The 12,612-nt window shown below is 37.1% G+C and overlaps 1 protein-coding gene across 1 annotated transcript in view; it reads left to right on the forward strand.

Annotated features, from left to right (window-relative positions):
- LOC121371722 (DNA repair protein RAD51 homolog 2-like) overlaps positions 1–12,169 on the forward strand; it is a 36,411-nt gene extending 24,242 nt beyond the window's left edge. The window contains exons 7-10 of the mRNA XM_041497822.1: positions 6,575–6,641; positions 6,909–7,030; positions 7,872–7,950; positions 10,572–12,169. Of these exons, the coding sequence (XP_041353756.1) occupies positions 6,575–6,641; positions 6,909–7,030; positions 7,872–7,950; positions 10,572–10,669 (366 nt within the window). The 3' untranslated portion in view covers positions 10,670–12,169. The remainder of the gene's footprint in view (positions 1–6,574; positions 6,642–6,908; positions 7,031–7,871; positions 7,951–10,571) is intronic.
- Positions 12,170–12,612: the final 443 nt, after the last annotated feature.

A 12,612-nucleotide genomic window follows, 5' to 3' on the forward strand; every position in this document is an offset into this window, starting at 1 on the left:
ATTTTTTATCTTATCATCGGCTATTGGACGTCAAACATATGGTCATTCTGACACTGTTTTTAGAGGAAACCCGCTGTAGCCACATAGGCTACTCTTTTTACGACAGGCAGCAAGGGATCTTTTATTTGCGCTTCCCACAGGCAGGATAGCACAAACCATGGCTTTTGTTGAACCAGTTATGGATCACTGGTCGGTGAAAGTGGTTTACACCTACCCATTGAGCCTTGTGGAGCACTCACTCAGGGTTTGGAGTCGGTATCTGGATTAAAAATCCCATGCCTCGACTGGGATCCGAACCCAGTACCTACCAGCCTGTAGACCGATGGCCTGCCACGACGCCACCGAGGCCGGTCAGTAATTATTTAAGTCTGATTTCCAAGGCCAGTAATTATTCAAGTCTGATTATCAAGGCCAGTAATTATTCAAGTCTGATTATCAAGGTCAGTAATTATTCAAGTCTGATTACTAAGGCCAGTAATTATTCAAGTCTGATTACTAAGGCCAGTAATTATTCAAGTCTGATTACCAAGGCCAGTAATTATCTTAACTCTTACAATAATTTTTGTGTCAGCAGTGATGCTAGTTGGGAGTTGATAGTGGTGTCTGGACCTATTTAGTAAATCTGAGCATGATTTACCAGGTACCTGTAGATATTTGTGGATTGTGACACTTCAGTTGACATGCAATCCCTGTGAAAAACACAGCATTCTAAGTGCCATTGTCTTCATGCCTGGATAATTGAGTGTTGACTTTTCAATTACGAAAGTGTTTCCAGATGTGTTGCAGGAAGGAGTCAGAAGACTTGACTTCTCTGTGATAAACCTGTTGGCCTGCAGAAACAGCCCGATCACTGGAGAAAGACAGAGATAGAGTAAATCACATGAACTAAAATACCCAAGTGATGGTGTTCATTTTCCGGGGCCAGCTATCTGGTGCACGCACTCATCATAAACCTATTACTGCCTAACTGTGGGAAGCTGCACGCAGGATTCCTCTGAGAATCACATTGTGTCAGTGTGACGCTGTCTCCTCAACACCGCAATGATGATCGCTTTTGCCAACTGTTTTGTTCTGCCGTGGCCATTCGGAATGCTCCTCAAATGCTTGAACTCGCAAGAGAAGTGTAAAGCGAAACTGATTGGTGTACGACACATGTAATGTTAGATGGCCACGTGTACCGTTATTAAATGAATACTGCTTTAAAATAACACATGGCTGACCCACCTCCCTTTTTTCTTTTTTTAGTCTAGTGATGTTAAACAAAACAAACTTTTTAATCCATATATTTGTTTGATTTTAATCTTGTCTGAAAACATTTATTACATCTTACTTATATTCCTAATGTTATGTCTGTGAATCATATATTTTTAGTGAGTTAAATTTGTAATTTAAGTAATTAATAACTTTAAGTCATGTTTGTAGACATTGTTTAAGGTAGGTATCATCCCTGTGGTCATACTAGTCATCCTAGTGGTCATCCCAGTGGTCATCTCAGTTGTCATCCCTGTGGTCATCCCAGTTGTCATCCCTGTGGTCATCTCAGTTGTCATCCTTGTGGTCATCTCAGTTGTCATCCCTGTGGGCATCCCTGTGGTCACCCCTGTGGTCATCCCAGTTGTCATCCCAGTGATCATCCCTGTGGTCATCTCAGTTGTCATCCCAGTTGTCATCTCAGTTGTCATCCCAGTGGTCATCCCTGTGGTCATCCTAGTGGTCATCCTAGTTGTCATCCCAGTGGTCATCCTGCTTGTCATTCCAGTGGTCATCCCAGTGTCATACTAGTTATCATTGTAGTTGTCATCCTAGTTGTCATCCCATTTGCCACCCTAGTTGTCATCCCTGTGGTCATCTCAGTTGTCATCCCTGTGGTCATCTCAGTTGTTACCCCAGTGGTCATCTCAGTTGTCATCCCAGTGGTCATCTCAGTGGTCATCTCAGTTGTCATCCCAGTGGTCATCTCAGTTGTCATCCCAGTGGTCATCTCTGTGGTCATCCCAGTGGTCGTCTCAGTTGTCGTCCCAGTGGTCGTCTCAGTTGTCGTCCCAGTGGTCATCTCAGTTGTCATTCTAGTGGTCATCCTAGTTGTCATCCTGCTTGTCATTCCAGTGGTCATCCTAGTTATCATTGTAGTTGTCATCCTAGTTGTCATCCCATTGGTCATCTCAGTTGTCATCCCAGTGGTCATCCTGCTTGTCATTCCAGTGTCATCCTAGTTATCATTGTAGTTGTCATACCTGTTATCCTAGTTGTCATCCCATTGGTCATCTCAGTTGTCATCCCAATAGTCGTCCTGCTTGTCATTCTAGTGGTCATCCCAGTTGTCATCCCATTGGTCATCCTAGTTGCCATTGTAGTTGGCATCCTTGTTGGCATCCTAGTTGTCATCATTCAGTATTATTCATATGCTACCATATCAGTGGTAAATTAAGTTGTTCTAACTTGTCGATAAACCATGTACATGTAACTGTCACATTTGCCACAAGAAGTCTGTGATGTATAGTATTATTTTGTCAGTTTATGGTAAATATTCTGTTGGACAATTATTTTAATTGTCAAATATTTGTATTGCAACATTAAATCTATTTTAATTGTATAGAACACCCAAATAAGTTTGTTACAATAGTCTCTTATTACAATTTTAGAAAGTTTGCAGCACTGATTATTATTAATACCTGAAACTGTGAAACATCATTTAGATGTATTTACAGCTTAGTTTATTGCCTACAGACCTTCAGTGTTTACACAATCTAACTATCCATCCTTTGTTTTCTGACAAAATGGAGCTTATGGCCCAAGTATTCCAGCATGTGGAAATTGCATGAGAGCGCCCATTGACTGTGTGTTCCCACATGGCGTGTGTTATTGCACCTGTATTCTGGGACAGTATCAGGGGATTTGTTTTCATTCTCTCATCTTTTGAGGGCCCCTGGCATGTTATCATGTGTGCCACTTCCTGATTGCACACTCAGTCTTTGTTTGCCTTGTGAAACGGAACTTAGCAGGAGACAGTGGCAAATTAAAACAGTTCTAGTGAGACAACACAAATCAGCTGCTTCTCACATTGACTGAACACAAGTCATTGACAATGTATTAACTCCCACATGATGGTAAATAGACCCCTCTCTCCCCCAGGCTCTCCTTTGTGGTCCACCATGTGGAAAGTGTTAATAATGCAGTCCACTGTCACAATGGAATAACTTTCGGTACCACATTGTGCATTGGAACCTATGGCCATCTAGTATTGGTATTCTGAGGTAAACATCTGGGGGGTTTAATAATAAAAAACACAACCTTTACCTGTACCACATTCTGCACTGGAGACAGTGGCTATCTAGTACATTTGTATTGATATTCTGGGGGGGGGGGGATATTTTAAAAATAATATATAAAACAAAATTTTTGTTCCACATTGAGCACTGGAACCTATGGCCATCTAGTATTGGTATTCTGGGGTAAACTTCTGGGGGGTTTTAATAATAAAAAACACAACCTTTAAGTGTACCACATTCTGTACTGGAAACAGTGGATTGGTATTCTGGGTAAAACACAATTATTTTTAAAATAATATAAAACAACCTGTTTCTTCTGCATTGAGCACTGGAACCATTGGTCATTTAGTATTGGTATTCTAAAAAAAAGTTGTTATTTTAAAAATAATTAAAAACATCCCTTACTGTATCACGCTATACACTGGACCAATTGGCCATCTATTATTGGTATTCTGGAAAAATTAACCACCTTGGAGACTGTATGACACCAAATATTTGTTCATGTTCATTGCATTGCAATATATTGCAGCTGTCTACTTTACAGAATATGATATGATATGTGATTTTGAAAATTTAATAGAAGGAAGGAAGGAAATGTTTTATTTAACGATGCACTCAACACATTTTATTTACGGTTATATGGCGTCAGACATATGGTTAAGGACCACACAGATATTGAAAGAGAAAACCTGCTGTCGCCACTTCATGAACTATTTTCGATTAGCAGCAAGGGATCTTTTATATACATTATCCCAGACAGGATGGTATATACCACGGCCTTTGTAATACCAGTTGTGGAGCACTGGTTGGACCGAGAAATAGCCCAATGGGTCCACCAATGGGGATTGATCCTAGACCGACATTTGGAGAAGTTTTTAATATTTTTAGACTATATTGTAGACTAGATTTATGTAATGTGAAACACAAAATATTAGGAATTAAAATAAATTTTCATGATGTTTTTGTTTTGTTTTTCATGTCACACACGAGCCTGAAGTTCTCCATACAAACTTTTCCAAGTTTTAGTTTTAAAGCTATTGACTTACATGAATTATGCATGAATATTCTTGGGAACATACAAGTATTAATATTTTAACAGATAAGAAAATGTAAGCCATTAGTACCAATTGTAATCAGATTCGAAAAAGAAAAAAATACTTCAGATTTATTACTATTATGAGATGCATGACACAAAAGCTGTTTATGAGTGTTTGTCTTCTTTAAATTGGTCAGTGTTTGTACTTCACTATATTCTGTGATCACATTTCCAGCTTTTACTCTCACATGTTATTTGATATACATAATTTACCATTTTAAGTGACGCTATACTTTCTTTTCTTTTTTTTTGCATTTTGCATTTTTCTCCCATTCCCTCTGATCTGTTGGTAGACATAATGACTTGGTCAGTGGTTTGATGTTGTATTGTGTGTGAACCTAAGCTGGGCAGACTGGAAGACTGGGGCTTATTAGTGAAGGATGACACCTCACCCTGTGCATGTGGGGATCGGTTTTCCTGTGAAAACACCTCCAGTGCTATCCAAACACAGGGATCCCCACACCACATTGTTGAGGCACACCCTGAGCCTGTGATCTCGGATTTAATGTCACCCTAGCTATGCAGTCAGTGGGGATGTTCTAACAGTGTTAACATTAATGTTAGGATGTTGTATAATACACAACCAGATTGATGGTGCGATAGCTTGCAGGGGGAGCTTTCAAAACCTCTTCAAGACTGTAGTTCACTATTCATGTCTATATCATATTGCTTGATAAGTGCATTTTATGTTATATAAAGAAATTTTAAAACAGTTTCATACGGTCTTGATATCATTGAAAATGAATAGCATGCTTGAATCTTTGAAGTTTGTTAAAAATATTTTATTATGAAATAAACCATTGTTTAAAATATTTATATCAGTATCCTATCTTTGTAGTCATTTACAGCTTATTGCACAGAATGGTGATTTAGTTTATGGTTTTAAAACTTTCAGGGATATTCAAAGTTTACATTTGAATTATTTGATTGTTCTCTTTAATTGCTTCAGAATTATTTTGTTTAACCTTGACATTAAACCTTGATTATAATTTGCACCAAAAGACTGGGGCAAGCAGTATGTTTATTATAATTATTTTTTGTACATTTAGTGAGATATAAGGTGATCTTTTAATGGAATAAAAATGCAAGTAAAGATAACTGATTAAAGTGTGAGTTTTGAGACAGCCCCCCCTACACTGTGTGTGGTAGACTTGTGTAGCTGTTGTTAAAAAGTCTCATGAAGAGAGTAAACTGGTCTTATTGGTGTTGAAAGCAATTGGATATCATGTGTGAAGGGGGTCATGTCTCAAGGTCTTTGATTTAATGGCATGCACTGTGATGTGTGGCAGGTAAATAGTACCCAGTCAAGTGAAAGTGTATTAAATTCTCCCGACAAACACTTAGGTAAAGAAGGCAACAGTCTTAACACACCTGCTAACAAAACATGCCATACTCTGTGATCTATTGCAATGCATAAAAAAAATTAAACTTTATTTGTACATTGTGTTGAAATGAGGCCAAAAATCAGTATTGTATATTGAAGTCAGTTTTATAATCAGTGCATTATACTGAAATTAGTTATGATTGTTATAATTATTATATCAGTTGAAAAAGAAACCAACAGTAGTTGCTTATCATTTAGTTTTTATATAACTTTTAGTAAATATATTTATTTTATTTATTGTATTTCATATGTGGTTTGAACTGTTTATATTTTAACCTTAATTGTAATCTGTTGAAAGTAAGGCTGTAATAATTACCCCTATACTAATGGTAATACTATATTTTATTTGTGTGATGAATGTAGAAGAATGTTTAAAGAAGAAACACTAAGTCCATACTGTGCTTAAGCAGGATGTAGCCCAGTGATGCATGGTCGGTCTATGATCGATACCAGTCATTGGGCTATTTGTCATTCCAGCTAGTGCATCACAGCTGGTAAATCAAAGGTCATGGTATGTACTATCCTGTCTGTGGGATGGGGCATATGAAAGATCCCTTGCTACTAATGGAAAAAATGTAGCAGGTTTCCTCTGAAGACTACAAATCACAATTATGAGTTAAAACTATTTTGTGAACATTTCATTAATATACTATTAACATCATCAGGAAATGACTCAGTTATCAAATGGTTGACATCCAATAGCTGATGATTAATAAATAAATGTGATCTAGTGGTGTCGTTAAACAAAACATACTGCAATAGCAATATTGCTTTCCACAAATCTGAATTTAGTATGTTTCTTTGACAAGACTGTATTTATTTTAGATTGTGGTCACTAACCAAATAACAACACGATTTGGGCCCCAGAACAGAGGAACAGCTGGACAATGTGGTATGTATCTTTTGGGGAATTGTTTTTTGAAAGACATGTTACACATCTATTTTTAAGACATATGTTCAGTCCTACTTAACCAGTTCTATATGCTTGTACTGAAGACTAATGGCTACAGGTTCATGGTTTCAACAGATGCACATATTTGTAGTTCAAAATTTAGAGTGGTCTCATGTTTGCTCATTTATGTGAATCACATCAGTGGATCAGTCAATACATCTGTTTTCAATTACTATATATTTATATATTTTTTAATTTTTTATTTAGAAACTTCTGAACAAAGTCTTGCTGGTGATGGCAGTTACGTGACAGTAGCTCTTGGTAACACCTGGAGTCACAGTGTGAACACAAGACTGATTCTTCAGTACCTTGATGGGGAAAAACGACAGGTGGGTGTATCCAGTGTGTCTACAGCCACCACACAAGATTATACTCAACTTGATTATCTTCAGCTTGATATCTTCAGCTTGATTATCTTCAGCTTGATATCTTCAGCTTGATTATCTTCAGCTTGTCCTGCACTACAGTAAACAAATTGTTTATATGACATATCAGTGAGGGTTCTGGGGGATGTATTCTGTATCTACAGCCACCACACACGATTATCTTCAGCTTCTCATATACTGACAACAAACAAGTTGTTTAGTGGCAGTTGAAGGTGGGGATATAGGGATGTTCTGTATATATATTGCCACCACACACGATTATCTTGAACTTCTCTCTGATATCAAACAAGCTGTTTGTCTGGCATGTACAAATGTGAGGGAAGGTAAAAAAAAATGCATACGGTTCATGCTAATCTTCATGCATAAAGACAAGAATCTGGGGTTGGTTTTACTGTATTTCTGCAACTTTATCTTAAAGATGTGATTACATGCAATCAATGGTAGAACATGAGCTATATCCTAGACATCAGTGTGTGTTGTGCTGCCACAGCTGATCACATGGTTTAGTTGTACTTCACATTGCGTTCAGCATGCATTAAATCATGACCTCAAGTGCATAAAATCAGCCCTGCCCTGCTATGCTGTACAATGCTGTGACATGATTTGCTCTTCTCTGCTCAGCTCTGTCACATATCAGATGATGACATGATACTCTTTTCAAAATAGCTTTATTTTTATTATGATGTGGCTTTACCATTGTTTTTGGGTGGGGTTTTTTTCTTCTTTATTTGACACAGCTGTGACAGTGATCTTGCTCTGACTGACATGTTGTTGTCTGTTGTAGGTGATGGTGGCCAAATCTCCCATATCTCCATTCACTGCATTCATCTACACCATACAGGACCAAGGCATTGTTGAGGATGGTGAGTATTATTTGTTGGTTACCACTTCAAAACAAAAGGATGTTCAATGTGCTTCGAGGTAGTCATTGGTAACGGTCGTTATGATTTGTATAGCATAAAACAAAAGGATGTTCAATGTGCTTCGAGGTAGTCATTGGTAACGGTCGTTATGATTTGTATAGCATAAAACAAAAGGATGTTCAATGTATGCTTCGAGGTAGTCATTGGTAACGGTCGTTATGATTTGTATAGCATAAAACAAAAGGATGTTCAATGTATGCTTCGAGGTAGTCATTGGTAACGGTCGTTATGATTTGTATAGCATAAAACAAAAGGATGTTCAATGTGCTTCGAGGTAGTCATTGGTAACGGTCGTTATGATTTGTATAGCATAAAACAAAAGGATGTTCAATGTATGCTTCGAGGTAGTCATTGGTAACGGTCGTTATGATTTGTATAGCATAAAACAAAAGGATGTTCAATGTGCTTCGAGGTAGTCATTGGTAACGGTCGTTATGATTTGTATAGCATAAAACAAAAGGATGTTCAATGTATGCTTCGAGGTAGTCATTGGTAACGGTCGTTATGATTTGTATAGCATAAAACAAAAGGATGTTCAATGTATGCTTCGAGGTAGTCATTGGTAACGGTCGTTATGATTTGTATAGCATAAAACAAAAGGATGTTCAATGTGCTTCGAGGTAGTCATTGGTAACGGTCGTTATGATTTGTATAGCATAAAACAAAAGGATGTTCAATGTATGCTTCGAGGTAGTCATTGGTAACGGTCGTTATGATTTGTATAGCATAAAACAAAAGGATGTTCAATGTGCTTCGAGGTAGTCATTGGTAACGGTCGTTATGATTTGTATAGCATAAAACAAAAGGATGTTCAATGTATGCTTCGAGGTAGTCATTGGTAACGGTCGTTATGATTTGTATAGCATAAAACAAAAGGATGTTCAATGTATGCTTCGAGGTAGTCATTGGTAACGGTCGTTATGATTTGTATAGCATAAAACAAAAGGATGTTCAATGTGCTTCGAGGTAGTCATTGGTAACGGTCGTTATGATTTGTATAGCATAAAACAAAAGGATGTTCAATGTATGCTTCGAGGTAGTCATTGGTAACGGTCGTTATGATTTGTATAGCATAAAACAAAAGGATGTTCAATGTGCTTCGAGGTAGTCATTGGTAACGGTCGTTATGATTTGTATAGCATAAAACAAAAGGATGTTCAATGTGCTTCGAGGTAGTCATTGGTAACGGTCGTTATGATTTGTATAGCATAAAACAAAAGGATGTTCAATGTGCTTCGAGGTAGTCATTGGTAACGGTCGTTATGATTTGTATAGCATAAAACAAAGGATGTTCAATGTGCTTCGAGGTAGTCATTGGTAACGGTCGTTATGATTTGTATAGCATAAAACAAAAGGATGTTCAATGTATGCTTCGAGGTAGTCATTGGTAACGGTCGTTATGATTTGTATAGCATAAAACAAAAGGATGTTCAATGTGCTTCGAGGTAGTCATTGGTAACGGTCGTTATGATTTGTATAGCATAAAACAAAAGGATGTTCAATGTGCTTCGAGGTAGTCATTGGTAACGGTCGTTATGATTTGTATAGCATAAAACAAAAGGATGTTCAATGTATGCTTCGAGGTAGTCATTGGTAACGGTCGTTATGATTTGTATAGCATAAAACAAAAGGATGTTCAATGTGCTTCGAGGTAGTCATTGGTAACGGTCGTTATGATTTGTATAGCATAAAACAAAGGATGTTCAATGTATGCTTCGAGGTAGTCATTGGTAACGGTCGTTATGATTTGTATAGCATAAAACAAAAGGATGTTCAATGTGCTTCGAGGTAGTCATTGGTAACGGTCGTTATGATTTGTATAGCATAAAACAAAAGGATGTTCAATGTGCTTCGAGGTAGTCATTGGTAACGGTCGTTATGATTTGTATAGCATAAAACAAAAGGATGTTCAATGTATGCTTCGAGGTAGTCATTGGTAACGGTCGTTATGATTTGTATAGCATAAAACAAAAGGATGTTCAATGTGCTTCGAGGTAGTCATTGGTAACGGTCGTTATGATTTGTATAGCATAAAACAAAAGGATGTTCAATGTATGCTTCGAGGTAGTCATTGGTAACGGTCGTTATGATTTGTATAGCATAAAACAAAAGGATGTTCAATGTGCTTCGAGGTAGTCATTGGTAACGGTCGTTATGATTTGTATAGCATAAAACAAAAGGATGTTCAATGTATGCTTCGAGGTAGTCATTGGTAACGGTCGTTATGATTTGTATAGCATAAAACAAAAGGATGTTCAATGTATGCTTCGAGGTAGTCATTGGTAACGGTCGTTATGATTTGTATAGCATAAAATCATTAAAATGTTTTATTTTATTCCTTCATTTTCAACAGCTTTTATGATCACATTTGATGACAAATTTGTCATAGTCGGACACTCAGATAGTTCTTTGGCATTTAAGCCCTTGAATTAATAGTTTATTTTAGCTCATATCACATTAACTGTGACCAGTAGATCACTTAGCTGCAGTTATTAACTAATGGGTTTCAAAGAAATACACTTGTATCTTGATATTTATGTATGTCATCCTTGTTATTTCAGAGGGTGGTGCTCAGCACTATAAAGGGACAGACCCGGGGATACAGCACATCCAGGTTCGCTCAGCTCTGCCCATATGTATGTCACAGTGTGATACTTGAACATCCATTCTATGGAAGAGCATCACCATTCTCGCTCAGTGTCACATGTCACACTTGATAAGAGAATATGTCCTAAGTGCATTATACATCTTGGTTCAGACAGTGATGAAGAGCAAGAGCATAGAACATCTAGGTTGGTGGTGCTGTTCCTGTACATTGTTGCAGTTTAATCTATGCAGAACCAAAGCCTAGAACATATTATCAAGGTCCACACATTGCTGCCAATACATGTTATAGTTTAATACAGGAAGAACTAAACCATCTAAGTCAACATAGTTCTTCCAATACATGTTGCAGTTTAATACAGAAGAATCAGATCATCTAGGTCCTCACAGTGCTGTCAATACATGTTATAGTTTAATACAAGAAGAACTAATCCATCTAAGTCAACATAGTTCTTCCAATACATGTTGCAGTTAAATACAGAAGAATCAGATCATCTAGGTCCTCACAGTGCTGTCAATACATGTTATAGTTTAATACAAGAAGAACTAAACCATCTAAGTCAACATAGTTCTTCCAGTACATGTTGCAGTTTAATACAGGAAGAACCAGATCATCTAGATCATTACACAGTACAATGCTAAAAATATGTCATAGTTTAATACAGAAGAACCCGATCATCTAGGTCCTCACAGTGCTGTCAATACATGTCACAGTTTAATACAGGAAGAACCAGATCATCTAGGTCCTCACAGTGCTGTCAATACATGTCACAGTTTAATACAGAAGAACCAGATCATCTAGGTCATCACAGTGCTGTCAATACATGTCACAGTTTAATACAGGAAGAACCAAATCATCTAGGTCCTCACAGTGCTGTCAATACATGTCACAGTTTAATACAGAAGAACCAGATCATCTAGGTCATCACAGTGCTGTCAATACATGTCACAGTTTAATACAAGAACCAAATCATCTAGGTCATCACAGTGTTGTCAATACATATCAGGGGCTCTGTCCACGAAGGGATCTTAACGCTAAGCTCACCTAAAGTGCATAAGGTAATTTTGCACTTACGGTGATCTCAGTGCTATTATCCCTTTGTGGAGTGAGGCCCAGATCGTCTAGGTCCATACATATGGAAATATCATGCTGAGAATCGTCTTTCAAGTACTGAAGATAAAACCAGTTTAAAAGAAATCTATTTAATGTGTCTTTTGAGAGATAACAGTAATAAGAGTTCACCATTTTAATTTTATATGTTTGTACTTATGCAGTTTTAGTTAAGTGATCATTGGAATACATGTCAGTCAGATTATGTCATCTCCAGCCTTGGACTAGGCTTAAAATAGTTGATCCAGTACATTTAAGCAAGTTGGCTGGGTAGAAATGATATTTTAAAGTATGATTTAAAAAAAGAAAGAAAAAAAGTATGAAGGCAGGGAAGATAATATTACATTGTTGTGTGTGGTGTCTTATTATTTGATTAGGACAAAGTATTTTTAGTGACCATTACTGAATAATACCATCCAAAAAAAATAATAAAAGAAAAAAGATTGAGTTTTGTTCTTTATATTTGCATTTGCAGTGCTCTTTCTATGAAGTCATATAATGTTTCAGATGTAAGAATGGTGAAAAAATTACATAATGTTTTATCCATTATATAGATATAATATTTTTTCATGTTTAACAAAAAAAACCCAAATACAACTACAGTTTATACACCTAATAGGTAAACCATGCACAACACTTATCCGCATGTGTGTTTATTCCGTCACAGTACAATACACTTAGTTAAGCGATGGCATGGCCCATGTAGCTGCAGTACATAAATATTGCCACCTGATTGAGGAATGAGCCAGGTTCCTTGTTAATGACCAGCACAGAGAGAACACCTAAGGCGAAGCCACTCATCTCAATGTTACAATTCTCACTGCCGCAACCTTCTAACTTCTGTTTCCTCAGCTGTGCCATTTCTGTCAATGATCCATTCTAAACTG

Source organism: Gigantopelta aegis, chromosome 4, assembly GCF_016097555.1.
Source record: "Gigantopelta aegis isolate Gae_Host chromosome 4, Gae_host_genome, whole genome shotgun sequence".
Lineage (NCBI taxonomy): Eukaryota > Metazoa > Mollusca > Gastropoda > Neomphalida > Peltospiridae > Gigantopelta > Gigantopelta aegis.